The sequence below is a fragment of the Chelonia mydas genome, chromosome 26, assembly GCF_015237465.2.
Source record: "Chelonia mydas isolate rCheMyd1 chromosome 26, rCheMyd1.pri.v2, whole genome shotgun sequence".
NCBI lineage: Eukaryota > Metazoa > Chordata > Testudines > Cheloniidae > Chelonia > Chelonia mydas.
Window position 1 is genome coordinate 11,361,092 of NC_057859.1, and position 19,745 is coordinate 11,380,836.

Sequence of the window (19,745 nt, forward strand, 5' to 3'; positions counted from 1 at the left end):
CCCTACCTTAAGTAGCTCTAATATAGGATTCCTAATGAAGAAATTAAAGCTACAAATCCATCTTGAGCTTGCTGTAAGTGCAGGAAGTTTAATAGGAGGCTGTCACTTTGTCCTTAACTTACATTTTATCATCAGATCATTAATAGAACACAACCTGCATATTGTGGTGCTCGGCTGCAATGCTGGCGGTTGTTGGTATAAAAACCCAGACTGAGCAGGAAATTTGCTGCTTGTATTGCCTGCCTGTGTTTTATTTAGTGTATTTTGTGCCTGGCACCATTTTCTGACACTGAGGTTTGCCACGTTAACTTATAGTTTGTGGGAAGGTGCTGTCATAGGAATCTTTTTAACTCTTGAGGTTGCAAAAATGCCATAAAGGCACGATTCTAAAGAAACTTGGTACTGACACAGTTGAATATTATAAAGAACATTTTAGACTGGCCCTCTCAAACACAGAACTAAGATGGAGTCCCAGGTTTTTTAGTGTTAATATGTTGGCAATAGCTGCTGTGAAGCAAATTTTATGGAAATCAGGACTCCTGTCAAAAAGGAGTTAACAAATCTTACCATTTTTGATTGTTTTGCATAATCATCTTGATTATGATGTCAAATGGAGTTGTTTAAGACCCAAGGAAGACTGAAGTAAATGAACAATTAGCATACAAAATTACCTTATGAAACACGTATGTACAAAAATCAACTGATAGGTTTAGTCGGCTTGTTTAACTAGCATGTGCTGTAGACTGCTCATCTCCTATCTTTTGTTCAAATGTAAACCAAAGTCAGGTTCTAAAACACAATACTGCATCTATTCCCTCTGTCTAGAAAAGCAAATACTTTGTGTTTCATACAGTTCGTTCGCGTGCTTGTGGGTCAGAATGATAGATCTTATGCTCTATGTTGAACTACACTGCGGTGATTAGGCCTCAGCTGGATTGTAGTATCCATTTCTGGGCTCCACATTTCAGGAAAGATGTGGACAAATTGGAGAGAGTGCGGAGAAGAGCAACAAAAATGATTGAAGGTCGAGAAAACATGACCTATGAGGGAAGATTGAAAAAATTGGGTTTGTTTAGTCTGGAGAGCGAAGACTGAGGGGGAATCTAACAGTTTTAAAGTACATAAGAGGTTGTTACAAGGAGGAGGGAGAAACGTTGTTCTCTTTAGCCTCTGAGAATAGGACAAAATGGGCTTAAATTGCAGCAAGGGTGGTTTAGGTTGGACATTAGGAATAACTCCCCTACTGTCAAGGTAGTTAAGCATGATGAATTGGCTGGGAAGGTTGTGGAGTCTCCATCATTGGAGAATTTTAAGAGCAGGTTAGACAAACACCTGTCAGGGATAGTCTAGATCAGTGTTTCTCAAATGCGGCCACCATGGCTGCTTGCGGCCACCATGGACTTTTCTTGCGGCCACAGGCACCTGGTCGGTGGCTAGGGGGGATAGAGGAAAGCAGTGGCCCCTGCCCCGGGGCCACCAGAAAAGGTTGGGTCCTGCCCCCTACTCTGGAGCAAGAAACTCTGGAGGAGCTGGCAGCCTGTGTGAGTTCCCCACCTTCCTGGGGCCTGTGGAGCTCGGGCTTCTGGCTTCAGCCCTGGGGTGGCAGGCTCCAGCCATGGGGCGGTGGGCTCTGGTCCCTGGCCGCAGGGCTTCAGCCCGGACCCGCTTGCCCGCAATGCCTCCTCCAGCCCCCATCCATCACCCTGGCCTCCGCTGCCTCACTACCCACCTCACCATCCAGGGCTTAATTTGTGCCCCAGTTTGCTGGGACTTTGTAAATGTGCTGTGAACAATTATATTTGTATATTTGTTAATATCACTTTTCACTGCCTCCTAGGTAGCTAGCAAGTCTGCTACTGTGAAAAATGATATAACAAACGTACAAATATCACTTTTCATAGCAGTAGACTTACTAGCTAGCAAGGCCACCAAAAAAATTGTTGCAGTCCCCTGGTCTAGATAATACTTAGTTCTCCCTTGGGTGCAGGGGAGTGGACTAGCAGACCTCTTGAGGTACCTTCATGTCCTATGTTTTTCTGATACTCTATTAAATACTTGATAGAGAAACTTGTTAAACTGTTACATTAGTAACCATTTTCGGTTCTGCTAATGGAATTTGAGTATGTATTAAAAGCAGGTTGATTTTATTTAATGAATTTGAAATGATTTTAATAATTTTTAAGTTCTAATTTGTCTTCCATTATTATCCAGATGATAGAAATTTGTGGCCTTTAGAACTTTCATAGAATAGTAACAAGTTTCAGAGTAACAGCCGTGTTAGTCTGTATTCTATAAAAGAAAAGGAGTACTTATGGCACCTTAGAGACTAACCAATTTATTTGAGCATAAGCTTTCGTGAGCTACAGTTGGCTGGGAGTGGTCCTCAATGACATAGCTATGCCTACCTCTCCCCCCAATGCCCCATGTGTAGATGCAGCTATGTTGATGGAAGAATGCTTCTGTAGACTTAGTTAAATTCCTTCAGGGAGAAGGTGGTCTTACACAGATGGGAAAAATCCCTGCTGTCAGCGTAGGCTGTCTGCATGCTATGGGGTTATCTCCACAGGGTGGATACAGCTTTTTGTGTCTCTCATATCTGTAAATGGGGATAATGCTCCATTTCTCCAACCCTTTGTTTTATTTATTTATAGTGTTAGCTCAATAGTGCAGGGACTTCTATATTTTTGCTGTATGTCTGTACAGTACCTGGCATAATGGGGCTCAGTTGAGGACTAGACGCTACCATAATGCAGATAATATGTGTGGAGATGGCTGTAGCTTTCATCCATGCCAGAGCTGAAGCATGTTGGTGAGGCAGCCCAATCCTGCAAGGAGCTCCTCATTTGGAGAGTCCTGTGCTCGCATGGAGCTCCACTGAAGTCAATGGAGATGTTCCCAGGCACACGTATATGCATATGGAGTTCCTTGCAACATCTGGGCCTAATTGTTCATTAATCAGCAGATGACAACAGTCTCCAAAGCTATCAATCCAACATTTCTTGCAAGGATTAGGTTTGAATGGGAAAATGTAATCTATGCTATTTAGGTTTTTATACTGTACTCATCAGTGTAGTATCTGAAGGTCTTAATATTGGAGTATCTCCATAATCTGAAGTTAGAATGTAGTTTGCATGTAAATATATTAAAAATGAAAAGCTTTCAGAACAACTGTTGAATTTGCTAACTCGTAGTAAAATATTTTGCTAAATTAAGGGATTATGCTTGGCTCAGCAAGAAGTTCCTGTTTTCGTTTTTAATAATGCTGACTGGAGAAAATGAAAGGAACGTATAAATAAACTTTTTTAATCTTACAGATATGTAGGGAACCTGTCAAGAGATGTGACTGAGGCACTAATCCTCCAGCTGTTCAGCCAGATTGGACCATGCAAAAACTGCAAAATGATCATGGATGTAAGGGCCTTTTGCTTGGATAACTTTTCCCACTCCTTGTAGCATGTCAGTTTAAAGACATTCCCAAACGTTTAACTTTTCATGAGTACAATGAAGAAATTTAAAGAAGGATGCTGAGGAGCTTAACTTGTTGATGCAAACTTCAGTATAACTTTAGTGATGGGTATGACATTTTAAAAGGAGTAGAGCATTTGATGTAATTGGACTCAAATGTTGGTTGCTAGTTTTTTGTTATATCAAAAGGGCATGAGGAGGCACAAAACATGCAAACCAAGATGCCTACCATAGCATAGTTTTAAAATATTTTTCTAATATGTTGTTAATGTTGTGACTGGCTTAAAGCTGTTTCAGTAAGCTTTCTCTAAATTGCTAAGACTTTCAGACATAAATATAACTGGGCACCAGCTATACTTTGGGTAAAATTTGAGGGGGTGATGATGTTTAATAAGATGTGCTTTTTTTTAACAGACAGCTGGAAATGATCCATACTGTTTTGTGGAGTTTTATGAGCATCGTCACGCAGCTGCAGCATTAGCTGCTATGAATGGACGGAAGATAATGGGTAAGGTAAGCTGTCATGTCTAAAGGGTGAGTTGCAGTGGAAATAATATATACAATGATGTGGATGAAACATCTTTAAAATAAACAAAACCCCAAGCAGAACTGAGCCACAAAAGGTAAACACTTTCTCCTTTTTTTTTATCTTGTAAAGTGAAGAACTTTAACTTCATTTGAGCTTTGATTGTGGTGGTAAAAACTGGATAGTGACAGTTCATAGGAGGGTTGGGCACAGAAGTGGGGCAGGGAAGAAGTCAAAATGATTGTAATAAATATTTTAATGCCATTGATCTTGAAGGTGAGAGAGACTAGCAGAGCAATAAAGCAAGATAGGTTAGTTATCTTCATTGTAAAATGGCTTAATGTAGCTGAAAATAGAACATTTAACCAAGAAACTTCAGCCACTAATGTCTTTCACTGCAAACTTGTGTACCTTCTCCACCTGCAGTATAGAAATTAATTGCTAATAAAATCGGAATATGGTTCCAATTTTCTTGGATATAACTTTAGCAAATATTATTTGTAGGAGGTCAAAGTGAACTGGGCAACAACCCCCAGCAGCCAGAAGAAAGATACCAGCAGTAAGTGCCCCTTTATGCTTCTGAGTAATTTTTTTATTTGCACAAGTAGTTTTTAAATGTAAGCAATAAGCACCATACAAATGTTTGCAGTAATGTTTTGATCATTATCCTAAGATGATATTAAATGTGTTTGTGTTAATAAACTTAAGAACAAATCTAATCTTTGTCATCAGGTAGTACCGTTGTCAGCACACTGCGTTCACAAGGTAATTGTATCTTCTTAAACATAAAATGAAATCTCTCGAGGGTATTCACTAACCAGCTGAAGCTATTTTGGGGGTTTTTGTTCTGTTTTGTTCTTTCTTTTGTGGCAAGATTTCCCTCTCCTTTCCCCATTGCATCAGAATGTGGTCTGTTGTCCACTCTTTCATTCTGGTGCTGCTTCTTATAGTCCTTTGACCCCATTAGTCATGACTGCTATTCTAGAATTTCACCCACTATGAGGGCAAGATAATCAGCTGCCTTCAAGGCTGTTGTCTGTGAGGCTCCATACAAACTCATTTGGAGTACTTAAATTGCTTCTGAAATTCCCCCTTCATGGCAACCCAGTGTGTTGCTTCTGTACTTGGCCAGCCTTAAACTGCTTTTAAGAATTTGCGGTTTAACCAAACTAGTATTGTAGTGGATTTGTAAGTTTCACACCTGCTCTAATACAAGTTAGTTTGTATAGTGTTAACTATTAAAATATGCTTTATGAAAAATTGTGTAATCAAAGTGGAAAAAATCCTGAGATGTGGGATCTTTATTTCTCTCCAGTGCTCTTTTTAATGGCTCTGACATAAAGTGAAGGATTACTCTTTTCATCTGTTGCCTTCAGTCTTAGTTCACTTGCACATGGATTCACTTATATTGAATACACATGGATTCACATGATGTAATGGCTGGGCAACCAAAACTGTTTGACTTTTGAGAAAACTGTCAAATTCTTTAACATCAAACTATTGCAATGCAAGGTATTTCTTTGTTCTTCACAAAATATGGTTTACACCAAATATTTTGTAGCTAGGTTCAATATCCATCCTACTTTTAAAGCAAATTTTATTCTACATTGCTCACAAAACCACTAAATGCTTTAGTTGGTAAAGTTTTGGATAGTTAATGAACTATCTGTAAATGTGTTGAATTTTAACATTACTATTGTAACATTTAGATTTCAAAGTAAGCTTTGGCTTTTAAGTAAACAGTTGCAATCTTTCTCTGGTAAAATAGTGACTGGTTATGAACATAACTACAAAAATACAAAATTTGAGTTAAATACTGTACATCACAACATTATCCTTAAAATTATTGCTTTTGTTGTACTGTCATCAAGTGATGGCTATATTTGAAGCAGTGACAAATGTTACCTTTGATAGGTAAAGGATTTTAGTTTCCCATGTAGCGCTCAGATATATGGAAGTTAATGCAATATAAAGTTGCTATACTACTTGTGTTTCCAGGAACATTCTTCAAACTTGTAAATTATTTTTTCTCTTTTTCCCAATAAGACCATTTCCATGTCTTTGTTGGAGACCTCAGTCCAGAAATTACAACTGAAGATATAAAAGCAGCTTTTGCACCATTTGGAAGAATATCGTAAGTGATTTCTTAGGGCAAATAAATTAAACGTTACCTTTTACTGGAGGCAAGCTTGTGTTTACAGTAAGTAAAAGTCCAGTCAAGTTGCTGAAATGACTGCAACATACACTTTTTTGTGTTCATAAAGAGAATTCAGAGTTCTTCTACTTGAGTAAGTAGGGATACATAATAAAATTACCCACCAGCAGTCAGTTTTTCTTTTCTTTTTTTTTAGAAAAATTCACTGTACATCTAGCTTTGTTTTTATACTGTAGAAATCCTCATGTAACTTGGAGGGTGACATACTGGGTAGTTTTTGATTTGGGTCTTGTATTTCTTTTGCCACTAAATGTAATCATACATGTAATCATTCTTTTAAAAATAGTTTAATATGAATCAAATTCCATGTGCATATTCAGGTCCAGTCAGATTTTGGCTTTTTGATGATAGTCTAGGTATTTAATATGAAAGTTCTGTTAAATAAAATAGTTTATACTTCTAATTTATTAATCAGTTTGGTGGTCGTGCAACACTTGTCTTGTGGTAGCTTCTAAAGGCCACAACCAGTTTGGGCCTCATTGTGCTAGTCACTATACAAACATAGTAAATAAGAGTCCCTGGCCCAAAGAGCTGAGTGTGAAAGACAAGATTTAACAGGTGGATGAGAGAAACAAGTGGGCTACAGTGAGGTGGGGAGATGGGTTAACAAGTAGAACAATATGTGTAAAGACTTAGCTGATCAATAGTAGCGATCACAGCTCTTTATCTGCCTACTCATTACTATTTGCTGTATTAACATACAGCTGTAGTGCTTATAGTCTGAAAAGCATATAAAAATACATGCTTTGTAGCAGGGCTAAGAGCAGCTTTTTTGTTCCTTCCTCCAATTTTAAACTATTCATTTACTTGTAACTAACTACTTGTGCTTGGATTGCTGCTCCTTGATGCGGGGGTAACCAAGATAAGAGTGCTTTGAAGTGTTGTGTAGTGATGCTTTTATTTGAAACAAGTTTTTCTTATGAAGTCCAATGTATTGGACTTAAATCCTAGTTTCATTTCTTATTATGATAGGGTTTTCAGACTTGATCTGCAGGAGGGTCTCATTTTAGAGAACACTCATTTATATTTTAGATTATTTTATTTTAATCACTGTCTCTCTCTGTAGAGGTAGCAGGTATACTTACTTGCGGAGGAGGTTCAGTGCTTCACATAGCTGAACATCTGCTCTCCTGAATGACACATGGCTTCTAAAGTAGGTCTTATCTGTCCTCGTCCAGAAGGATTAGAGTCTGGGAAGGAGGAAGTGGTACACTGAAATGTAGGAGGGATAGTTTTAGGCAGATCTTCTTTCAGAGCTGCAGTCCTCTTTCCACCCCAAAATGCTGGTCTAGCAGTCAACTGCAAAAGGCTTTTTTGAGAGCTGGCTTTGTGCTGGTCTACACTGAAAAGTTATGTTGGCATAACTACATCTCTCAAGGGTGTGAAAAATCCATACCTCTGAAAGATGTAGTTAAACCAACCTAACCCTCAGTGTAGACAGCCGAGGGTACTGCCTAATGGAGAGGTGGATTATCTGCAGCAACAAGAAAATCCCTCCTGTCACTGGTTAGTTCTACACTGCAGTACTACAGTGGTGCCAGCACAGCTGTGCCACTCTAGTGTTTTGAGTGTAGGCATTGCCTTACTCTGTAGTTTATATCCTGATACTCAAGAGTGTAAAGGGGGGGGTTAGTTCCAAACATAGGCTATTTTAAACGTGCTTCCTTAATTTTTTATCAGTTCCTCTGAGGGGCGTTTGTAATAGTATAAAATAACTCTTAAAACTGTGTACAACATGTCTGAAAAACGACAGGATTACTGGGTTCCTATATATCATTCGCTTTGTTCCAAGAGAGATTCTGGTAGTGGTGATTTACTCTGCAGTGAGAGAGTTGATTATCCAGACTTTGCAGGGCTGAAAGGTTTGGTTTTTTTAAAGTCAGGTTTCAAATAACTTGTGTGAGTGACCCTCTTATCCTTTCTCTTTGGGGTATTCAGTACGTAATTGTAGGGCAAACTATCTGAAAAACCTTTTAGGTCACCTTGGCTCAAGCTGACTCTTCGTGCAAAAAAAAAAAAAAAAAAGGATTTAAGAGCCCTCTTTGTTGTAAACTGTTGTCCTAAAGAAGTAAGGGTTAATAGTAATAGTGGACTTTGATTTCACACAGTTACTCAATTAAATGTGTGAAGAATGCTCCATATATGTAAAATGATACAAAAATATTTTTTTGTATATTTAACTCTTCTTAGTTATTGACTATTTCCTGAAAATGTGATTGAGATTTTTTTTTCCTGATTTTCTGTGAAATAATCAAAGTTGAACCAACACATGATTAGCACTTAAGAATTTTTGGTAGCTTTGTACAACGTAATCTCTAACGTAAATACATACATCTTTATTGTGGCCTCCCTTTATGTTTGGTGTATGCATGTTTTCACTTGTTCAAGTCTTATTTTCAAAGTTTTCAGTTGAGGGTAAGTATAGCATAGTTTTTTATTTCCTTTTTAGGCTGTGCAGAGCAAATTGATCTAAGATTACATAAATGACTGTTCTCAGGCAATTTGTAACTTATTATTCAAACTTTTTTAACACAGAAAATTGCAAGGAGTTTAACACTTTTTCATGAAGGGTTAAGGTACATTTCATTCTGTAGTGTATGGAAGTGGTCTTAATTTGAGTCTTTCAGTGATCTGCATATTCTCTATAGCCGTATGTGTAGAAGAACTAGGTTTAATACAGAATGCAATTATTACAAGGTTTTAAAACTGGCATCATAGAACTCTCATTATGATTTTTCTGCCAGTCTTGGAGTACTGAATATTGTGCATCTAGCTGATCTAAACCGTATTTTATAAAGACTTTACATTACACTGCATGACTTGCTGACTGGTTTTATTTGTCTTGTTTTTTTCAAAAGTGCCTGTGTTTTTGTGGGGTTGGGGAGGGCAGGATAGGGGTGTGTGTGTGTGTACTTGATATTTGGCTAATTGTACACGAATTGCCTGAGAAACACCATTTAATAAAATCAAACTTTCCACAAATGGGGTTTAGCTATTGTAGCCGGGTCTCTCCTTTTTTTTTTTTTACTCAATCTCAAATAATAGGCCTCTGGTTATTTTGCAGAGTGTCTCTGAAGAATGGACAGAATTACCATGGCTAACTACAAGCTACAGTTCACAGTGGACAAACGTTGTAGTTTTCTTTCTTACTTTTTATAAATTTTGCTTTTATATCTTGTAGTTTCCAATCAATCCTGTATGATTGCTGTTTGCGAATGCAGTTTTAAATTCTTTATAATAGTATATAGTTTAAAACGTAAATGTCTTTAGTGTTTTATTTCCTTCGATAATGCAACCATTTCTGAAAATGTCAATTTTTCAAAATTTACAGCTGCCCACAGTCCAAAAAGGGGGTAACGAATTGACCTGAGAAACTTAAAGAATTCAGTTAACAGGCGACGTATGCCTTTTAATTCCTATTTTTCATTTTTCTATTTTATATTTTTAATGAGTAGGTAGAATGTGTTGGCAATTAGCAAGCTATAAATTGCATGGTTAAAGAGAGCCATTCAGCTAATGTTAGTCAGCTGTGTGGCTTAAGTGAGTCATTTGAATAGCTGCTTTGACCATGCTTAGTGTCTTAACAATATGTAAAAGCATTTTGAACTGGGAACCAACTATTGTAAAATATGTGTTTGTTAGAGAAACTATTGATTTGCATGTTTACAAAATTAAGTTTAATTTTGCTACTACATGACAAAACACTAGTAATGTTTCTGTTTAGAAAAGGAGGAATTTGTTTTGAATATGTTGCTGGTGCATTAAACAGTTCACTTTAATAAAGGTGAAACATGAAAATGAGCTCTGTGTGTGACTCACTTTCATTTTATCAAGTTTTTTTTAAAAATGCTAAATTGGCTGTTGCTTCTGCTTTTTAGAGATGCACGAGTGGTTAAAGATATGGCAACAGGGAAATCCAAAGGATATGGCTTTGTTTCCTTCTTCAATAAATGGGTAAGTGATGGCATGAGTTGTAAAATCTTGGTAGTTGCTTTAAAGAGAACAGCTATGTAAAACATGAACATTTTTGGTCCCTTTTATATCTGGTACTGTATCAGTGTCCCGACCTGTAAATAGGTAAGTAGTATTATCCCCATCTTTCGCGTGATATTATAAGGCTTCATTCATGTTTATAAAGTACTTAGCACTTTCCAAGCATTATCCCTATGTAAGTGCAAAGTATTTATGTACAGAGATGAAAACTAGAATACTCACTGAGACTGATACTTGTACCTGAAAATTTTACTCTTTTCTTCTTACATTAAATACAAATTACTTTGGACTGAGTTATTTGGCTCTGACAGAATGGCAGTGTTTTAGTGCTTAAAGGTCTGGTGCACTAATCTCTAGAGCAACTTCTATTTGGAATTACCTTTATAGGATTTGTATTACATCATTAGTCAGTTTTTATAGAGCCTTATTATTGGCCTGAAGTGGAGGGTATTCAACATAAAGGGAGGAAAGTGGAGTTAACCAGTTTAGTACTAAACGTAGAATAATCAAACATTCCTACTTACAGCTTCTTTATGGGCAGGGTACTAATAACTTGTTATGGCTCCAAATCTCTCTCTCTCTCACACTCAGTCACTCGGAAATAATACACTTTGGAGAGAAGAATAAGTAGGGCAAGCCATTATGTGGTCTCAGTATATTTTGAAAATGGGAGATTGGGGGAGTTTAAAAAAAAACAAACCACATACTTTTCTTGGTGTTAGGCCAGACCAGGTTAAAATATTAGGTCTGAGAGATTTATTCTAAGTGCAGATGAGGGAGAGCTAGAGACTCAGCTGAAGGAATGTTCCTACAGCCTTTCAGCTTAGTGGAGCAACTGAACGAACATGCTATACAAGAGTGCATAACTCTTCTTGGGATACGTTCAGTTTGGCCTAAAATAACTGCCTGAATCCTGTCTTAAACATCTTTTTGAAGCACAGATTTTATTTCAATATTTGTTATAAGTTGGCAATATCTGAGTCTGACAGACCTACAATGATTCGCTTTTAATATGGTGTTGCTCAAAAAGAATTTGAAAAATGTTTTTCCCCTATGGACAGGATGCAGAAAATGCTATTCAGCAGATGGGTGGACAGTGGCTTGGTGGAAGACAAATCAGAACTAACTGGGCAACACGAAAACCTCCAGCTCCAAAGAGTACATATGAATGTAGGTTTTTAGCTTTCTGTCCACCTTGCCCCCATCCAAATAAGGAACAAATAAAACCTTGTATTAGTTCTAAGTATTAGCGCTTCTATCATGAAAAAATTCAATGCCCTGTAGAATTCAGAAGTAAAGATTTTGCTTGAAGAAATATGTTAAATTATAACTTTACACAAATTTCCTTACATTTTAACAATGTTAGTATTTAAAAACCCTTCAGTTACTTTTCAGCACTTATTCAATCTTGCATTTCAGTCAACTTGGACAATGAAAGTAGTGTTTTTTGATTTAACTTGTTTTCATGCACTGCCAGTGTTGCATCTTTTGTGGTGAAGATACAGGGTGGGGGAGGAGTGTGTTTAGACTTAAACTGATGGAAGGAAGTATTTCCATTAAGTGTATTTAAAGGTAGATTTATAAACCTGAATTTTGGGCTTAATTTAAATGACATCTCTTTAAACATTTTATGCATCAATAATCCATACCATTCATCATTTGGGATTTACATGTCTCCTGTTTGAGATCCTCATGTATTTTGAATGTAGCTTTCATTTTGGCGTGCACTTTTGTTTCTTTTATTTTGCGAAAATGACTCAGTTGGGAAACCTCACTGACTTTTCATGTCCCTTTTAATGCTTGCAATTCTTTGCTTTACATCTCTCTCACTTCCTAAACTAGCACTTGGGAGGATGTTACAGCTGTATATTTTGTAAGCTAAGACTAATGGTAAAATTAAAGATTTACAGGAGAAAATGTATTGGTATGCTTTTAGGCATCACCCAAAAAAGCCTTAGGATCCTTGCTCTTTGTAGACTTCTGAAGACAGGAGGAAAGTAAATCATTTGCTTAAATGAAAAACTTAAAAAAAAAATTTTTTTTACAGCAAACACCAAACAGCTGTCTTACGATGATGTTGTAAATCAGTCCAGCCCAAGCAACTGCACTGTATATTGTGGTGGTGTTACTTCAGGACTAACAGGTATGGCATCTTCTAAATTTTGGGGTTTCCTCATAAAACGATCTAAAAATCAGAAGTACTTCCTAATTTTGATTGTCTACCTTTTCTACACTGCAGAACAGCTAATGCGCCAGACCTTTTCTCCGTTTGGGCAGATAATGGAAATTCGAGTCTTCCCAGACAAAGGGTACTCTTTTATACGGTACGTTACATTTTTGCTCACTTTTAAAAATGTGACTTTTACCTTTCCCTTGCAAAAATGTTAAGCACTGGTGTCAAATGGCCTCAGAATGTTTCTAGTAGGAAACTAGCCTAGACAGACTTAGACTATCCTTCAGTGTCTATAGTTTCAACTATAGTCTCATCTTGTTTGTGTGGTAATGTTGACCTGAATTAACAACGATGTACTACTTTTCTTTTTATCATTTCTTAGCTGTACGTATTGGATATGATTCTTGCAGATTCAGAATCCTATTTTTAAATGCACTTTCTTTATTTTCACTGACAGCGCTGTAGATAATCAAACAATGCAGCTTAACACAATTTCAGATTTTACGTATCCTGTGTGCTACTTACTTTTTGCCCCTCACTCAGGGTGAGACAGTGAAACTAGATAGGTCAGTTTTGCTTTCTGAATCTTCTGTACAAATAAATGCTGCAGTATTGGAGTTCCCTTGCAAAGACTAGTTTCTCCTGCAAACAATTATTTTCATTGTTTTGGGTTTTTTTGTAATCAAACTTGGAAACTCTTAAAACTTCTTAAAGTGCAGGCACACTTTTAGGCTGACAGTCTCCTTTCAAGTGTCTTGTCTGTAGGTGTATGGAGGGTGGGTTTATATTGATGTTCCTTTTGTCTCTTACCAGCTTCAATTCTCATGAAAGCGCAGCACGTGCAATTGTTTCTGTCAATGGAACGGCTCTAGAAGGGCACGTTGTGAAATGCTACTGGGGCAAAGAAACACCAGATATGATCAATCCAATCCAGCAGGTCAGAGAACAGACTTACACTGCCTTGTCAGATGGTGATTAGTGTGATCTTATTAATGAGATTCTTAACAGATTTCTAGCACAGAAATACATATTAGTTTCAGGGTGGTGGTTTGTGGATTTCAGGGTCACGTGGCTCATGTGACCTCCCAAATTAATTCTTGGGTCCCTGATATCTGCCTTTTAAGATACTTGATCAAAATTAAACTGTTTGGAACTTGAGGAAACCTGCTTTGGTCAATGATAAAGAAAGAGTGGGAAGAGCTTTAAGTTTCTGACTAAATCTCAACTTTGCTCTTTCCTGCAGCTCTTTCTGGAAGAGTTATCTGTAATATTAGACTGCTGTACTCCAGAGAATAATCAGCAAAATGTGTGTGTGCAGGAGGTGGGGTGATTTTTCATATATATAGTGTTAGAGGGAGTTGCCCAGATAAATTCTATAATAACCTTCAAAATGAGGTATTAGAATATAAGACCTTTTAAGTTCTTGGTGAAAGACTAGCTTGGTAGATAGGAGTTTCTACATCAATAGGTGACTGTGTAGTGTATTCAGTATTTCAACTTTCTTTGCAGAATCAAATTGGATATCCACAGGCTTATGGCCAGTGGGGCCAGTGGTATGGAAATGCACAGCAAATTGGTCAGTACATGCCTAATGGTTGGCAAGTCCCTGCATATGGAATGTATGGACAGGCATGGAATCAGCAGGGATTTAAGTGAGTATGCATGCTAACTGATCTGTGCTCTATAAATTGCCAAGAATGATGCTGCATTGGGGGAAATCATCAGTTGAATTGGGATTCATTGAAGTCCAAGGAAGTTTTATACCATTGTAAACTGGTGTAAGAAGATCAGGTCCCATATCTATCTGAAAGTACAAGAGGAATTTTAGGTTGGCAGAATAATTACCATACTTGAAATATTTTCAAGGTGTAAGGGACTACTACCCTTGGGGAAAAATGCCGGAACTGCTGTATACATCACCTACTCTAAAATGTAGTGTCCTGGTCAAACTAGTACTCTCTCTTTATTAATGGTCATCTTGAACTTTGTGTAAATATAGGCACATTTTGTTCCTTTGTCCTAGCCAAATTCTGACTCTGGTAATTACACTATGCTTACTTACAATTCCTTTGAATTTTAAATTTAGATCAGTATTTAGTTATTTCAAACAGCTGCCATTACTTCCCAGTTGTGGGTGAAGTGAGGTCTGTGCGTATGCACTCATGTTTTGGGATGATGGATACTATATTAAGTATGTACCTGAAAATTGGTTTCTTACGCAAAATACTTCAGGATTTAAATGCTGGATCCATTAACCAGTAGTAAAACTCAAATCTACTATACTGACCGAAATCCATTGAACTACCCCTTCTGAGGGGGTCTGGTGGCAACAAGCCACTTGAGCTCTACGCTTTCCTCCCCTCTGTTCCCATGCCAGCCCAGACAAGGAGGTATAGCATCCTCCTCTTAATATAACTACAGGTGTTGTTTATAAAACAATCTGGCCCTCTTTAAAATTCAGCTACATACAGGAGCAGAATTCCTGCTTGAATTCTTTGTTTTTACATTTACTGCCCTTTGTTAACAGTTTTCCTCTTTTGCTTATACTCATAGCTACACTTTATAAACATTTAAGTAACACCAATCTAACTGACAAGTGTTGTGAGGGATTTTCTCTCCACTGAACTTGTTTGTTTTCCCATCTGTAATTGGCCTGAATTATTTTCAGAAGTGCTGAGCATCTACAGTTCCAGTTGACTTCAATAGTGCTCGGCATGCCTTAAAGTAAGGTCCTAAATGACTTGCCCAAAGCCATAACATCAGTGCCCAGAGCTGGGGTTACATTTAGGAATTTTTCTATTTACTGGTTAAGATTCTGTTGGCCAAAACTTGGAAAGTATCTAATTAGCTTTCACTGCAGTGTGGCAGTTCTTATCCTCTCCAATCTCTTTATGTAAATTCAGTCTCTTAGAACTATACATTTTCTGTAATCACCTCTCTTTCCCCCTCCCTCCACAACAGTCAGACACAGTCTTCTGCCGCATGGATGGGTGCAAATTACGGAGTTCCGCCACCTCAGGGGCAGAATGGAAGTGTGTTAACTAATCAAACTGGATATCGCATGGCAGGTTTTGAAACTCAGTGAGAGAAAAGGACTCTGGAACCTAACACCAGTGACTTGAGGCAACAAGGAGTGCTGTAAAGCCTTTGTTTACTTAGATTTATCAAGTCAGTGCAAATGTCAGATACAGTGTATTTATTTAAAGAAATCATTTTAATCATGAAACTGTTTGTCATCCACATTGTTTTTAAAAAAAAAAAAAAACAGGAAAAACTAGATGCTGGATGTCTGCCAACTTTTGCCTTCTTTTCCTCCTTTTGATGTGTGTTTCTTAAGATCCTTGTTTGAAACACAACAAATGCAGGGATTACTGCCACCGTTAAATTGGGGCAGAAAATTGCACAAAGTCAAACTTTTTTTTCTTCTGAAGTAGTGTGCAGTTTTAGTTTGCATTCCTAATGATTTAAAATGTATTATAAACAGTTGTACAAAAAAGCCAAAACTGTGTGAATTCTGAAGGTTCTTTACAATCTTCAGCCTGTGCACAAATTTGTTTTAAAAATAGCCTGTTGTATAAAGTGTCCATCTCTCCACTTTTGTTTATACCAGGGTTTTCAAATATAAATTATTTTACATCATTTTGTATCTAGACATTTTTCAAACAGTTGAATTTGCCTTATGACATGAGGAAAATGTGATGCTCAGCATAAAATTGTGTGCACAACTCTCAGATGGATCTAACTGAAGTCACATTGTGTTCTACATGAGAAGGTGCCTAGAGAAATCCCTGTTGGATTTGTTCTATAGGATTTTTATCTTCAGTGATAAACTTTGATGTGTACTAGGGAATATAAAATCCTGTTACAAATACCACAATGTGACAAATTCCTAAGAACCAGCTTTTTTCTGTCAGTCTATATTTACACATATCCATTATCATGTAAAATATTTTAGCAAACTAATATTTTGCACAAAAGTTAGCAAACTTTGTATGTTTCCTTATTTAAAGGTAGGCTGCAGAGTCCTTTCACATGATTTATGCGTAACGTTTTTAAGGGTTTTTTTGGGTCTTGCATGTGAATATCAAATATACACTTTGGTAGTCTTTTGAATACAAAGTCATCCGCTCTTGTTTTTAAGAAACTGTAAAAGACACAAAGTTGTATGTAGAAAGCAAATCAGTCTTGCTGTTTACTGATAGTAAATTTTACTCAAATAGAGTAAGTTGACTTGATTTTAACATGTACAATTAGAGCTGTGAAAACTGTAGCATTGTATGTGTAAGCATCAGGCGGGGGGTATGTGGAATGCTCCAATTTAGCCTGAAGGACCAGCTGGGCAAAGCATTTTTAAATGTTCAAAGGCCAAAAAACTTTCTATCCTACCTCCTTGACCAGCCTTCAAAGAGCAAAAACTTCTTCATTGTGTAAGGTTATTTATTATCCCTATTAAGCTTTGGCTTCTGGAGTTCCCATATTCCTTTTTTTTCCCCCATTAGTTGCCGTTGGGCAACTCAGAGTATCAAGGGATTAAAGTTCTGCTATGTTGACAGTCATGTGACAATATATTTCAGGGTCTTATATGAAGTAATAATGGAGGATAGTGGGGAGTGGGACAGGAATGAGGTCAGGCTTCCCTCCCCCCCAATTAGGGATGTAATATTGGACTGTTTAAAATTTTGAACATTTTTATTAGAAAATGGGAGGGTTGGGGGAGGGGAAGGCGGGTATAGGGCAAATCTCTTAGGAGATTGTGTTGGCCTGTATCTCATAGCCAACGTTCTGTAAGGTGTGGAGGACCTGAGTGTGTGTGACTCTCTGGAGAACTATTCTATGCAGCTGTTTTTAAAACTTGGCTTTAAAGATAGGTGAATACAAACCAACTTTTGTACTTGGAAATGTTTTCCCCCTTGTAACTCTTGCAAATAGGACTCGCAACAACAACAACAAAACAAAAAAACAGCTTAAAAGTGAAATGTTTCACAAAGTATATCAGTTATCTTTTTCACTTCTATGGATTACTCTAGGTTAGGGCTCTATTCTGACTTTAATTATGCAAACATACATTTTTACTTTCTGCTTGACCAGCTATGCTGTATCATATTTTGCCCAAAGAACATCCATATCTGTGAGTAGGCTCTGGAGTTTCACTCAATGCTGTATTTGAATACAGATTTTAAAACCAATATATGCATAATGTGTATTTTTACCTCTTTTATTTTGACTGCATGAACAGCATCTGTCTAAATTTAAAAAATGTACTGTGATTCCTGTCATTAAAATGTACACATTACTGCTTGGTTTAATTAAAAGCAGAGTGCGGGAGGGCTTCCTATGCTGATTGCTGAGAACTGAAATACCTCTTGAATTATAGACTCCAAGAGACAAGGGGACACTTTTTTTTTTTTTTTAAATGAACCAATAAGAGGTCACATGCATAGGGAAAATCTGATCTGTAAATGGAGAAGATATCTTTATTTCTCTGAGGCCTAGAATTGTGAAGTGTATTCTCAGAATGAGACACATCTTGAATTCTTCCACTGCACTGTATTTTTCCTTGCAATGGCCTTAGTGTAAACAGCTCTATAAAAAGCTTGCTAAATGTACATTGTGGAAGTTACGCCATGCTATTTGTTATCAACCAACGTTTAAAACAAACCTACTAAGTGAAATAACTTGTGTCGTGCTCTCATGAGTTTTGCATTGGGAGCCAGAGAGGGCCGTAAGTGATATTTGTATTAGTGTTGTATCCCGTTTGTCCCCCCCACCCACTCCACAAAACACGTAAAGCAATATTGAGGTGACAATCATTTGAACACGTTCCTCTGCCCTACCAGTGCTCTCCTTTCTTCCTCCCTTTATTTTTTGTTCTGAGTATTTGCACTTCTGCCAGGCTTTGGTGTTTACAGAAATGACACAGCTGCCTTGATATGTAAGGTATGCGTTACAGAATCCTAAACACACAACAGAAAAGGATAAATGGCTTAATTCCAAGGTAGCACCCTGGAATGGTTTTTGCATTAGCAGCCCACTTCAGATTTGTATGAAACATTAAATTACACTTGAATGAATGTATTTTGATATTTGTGGTTAGGGGTATAAGACTCTTAACTCCACGACTGGTGACTTTTTTTTAAAGCTGTTAAGGATGTTAATAAAACTGTGTGAACTTGCATATTCCCAACCTTATCAGTTTTTTTTATTTTGCTTGTCACAGTGGAGGTTCCAGTAGTTCAGGGGGAAAGCAGGCACTAAGAGGATGCTTCCTTTTGTTATAAGCCTTATGCCAGAATGCAGTAGGGCTGTATATACAGGCAGTGAGTTGTTTTTCCTGTTTCCTCAGAGATCATACTGGCTCTGAATTTGTTTGTGCTTAAAGGTGTAGCCCTGGTTCTGTGCTAATACATATAATTTTCTTGATTTCATATTTGTGTTCCCTTTGGCTCTAGCATGCCTGCCCAGTACTCTTATTACATGACTCACCAATAGCTATATACAGCAGTTTAGTAATGTAGTGCATCCTACTGGATGGAATTCTACTCTTCAAACAAAATATTTATGCAGTGATATTAGTAAAGAATGCTACCCAGTACGGTAGGAGTACCGTACCAAAGGTGTGAGCTTGATGTCACTTTCACAATTTGTTAGCTTTTAGTTGGATTGTTAATGAATTAATGGTTTGTGCATGTGTCCAGGGTAGAGGTCGTGGATAAACTAATTTAAGTATTTCTAGTGCCCCAAGGTGTTTTTTAGAGTCAGAAGTAATCAAATAACCAGTCTGTCACTTACCTTCCTCTCCAGGTTACTTAAAATCAGCTTATGAGCACTACTTACTAATTTCAATGTAGAAAATCTGTAATAGAATTTACTTTAAAGCAATTAATAGTCTCTGCTTCTGTATTCACAAAACGTTAAATCCCCTTGTTCATGTAGGTGGTATTGGCTGACAATGCTTAGTCCCGAGCATGCCCAAGCGACTACTGATGACCACTAACTTGTCACATACGAGGAGGCTGATCTGGCATTCCTTTTGCAGGCATAATTCCCATTGACAATAAGAATTTGGCCTGTGTTTGACTGTCACCAGACTAGACTCTCTGCTAGGATCTAGCAAGTAAAATAGCTCATCAGCACCACTGGCTAAAAGGGATATATCAGTGGCACACTGTTTTAATATTTGGTAATTGGGGGGAATTAGAAGTAGGAATTTTTTCAACCTGAAACTTTTCTAACAGCATAAGAACTTAGAGGCTCTTGATCATACCCTGGTCCTTTGTAAATCTCAGGGCCATGTTCTATTACCCACTTAATATAACTTAACTTTCGTTCCAGTCCTACATGTGCAGTAGCTTTGCCGCTCCCTGCAAGGTAAG

The 19,745-nt window shown here is 37.4% G+C and overlaps 1 protein-coding gene across 9 annotated transcripts in view; it reads left to right on the forward strand.

The window, feature by feature from the left end:
* TIA1 (TIA1 cytotoxic granule associated RNA binding protein) overlaps positions 1 to 19,745 on the forward strand; it is a 38,250-nt gene that overhangs the window by 5,324 nt on the left and 13,181 nt on the right. For 3 of the 9 annotated variants that reach the window (XR_006287603.1, XR_006287604.1, XM_043536491.1), the window contains exons 2-12: positions 3,315 to 3,411; positions 3,880 to 3,978; positions 4,496 to 4,550; positions 4,724 to 4,756; positions 6,038 to 6,125; positions 10,085 to 10,160; positions 11,261 to 11,369; positions 12,247 to 12,342; positions 12,439 to 12,523; positions 13,186 to 13,309; positions 13,882 to 14,024. Coding sequence is in view for 6 of the 9 variants with exons in the window: in XM_043536491.1 (XP_043392426.1) it covers positions 3,315 to 3,411; positions 3,880 to 3,978; positions 4,496 to 4,550; positions 4,724 to 4,756; positions 6,038 to 6,125; positions 10,085 to 10,160; positions 11,261 to 11,369; positions 12,247 to 12,342; positions 12,439 to 12,523; positions 13,186 to 13,309; positions 13,882 to 14,024 (1,005 nt within the window). In the remaining 3 variants the exon portion in view is untranslated. Of the gene's footprint in view, positions 1 to 3,314; positions 3,412 to 3,879; positions 3,979 to 4,495; positions 4,551 to 4,723; positions 4,757 to 6,037; positions 10,161 to 11,260; positions 11,370 to 12,246; positions 12,343 to 12,438; positions 12,524 to 13,185; positions 13,310 to 13,881; positions 14,025 to 15,333; positions 17,320 to 19,745 lie in introns of those variants that run through there. The other 6 variants (XM_037886519.2, XM_037886520.2, XM_027827804.3 and 3 more) reach the window with 6 other exon arrangements.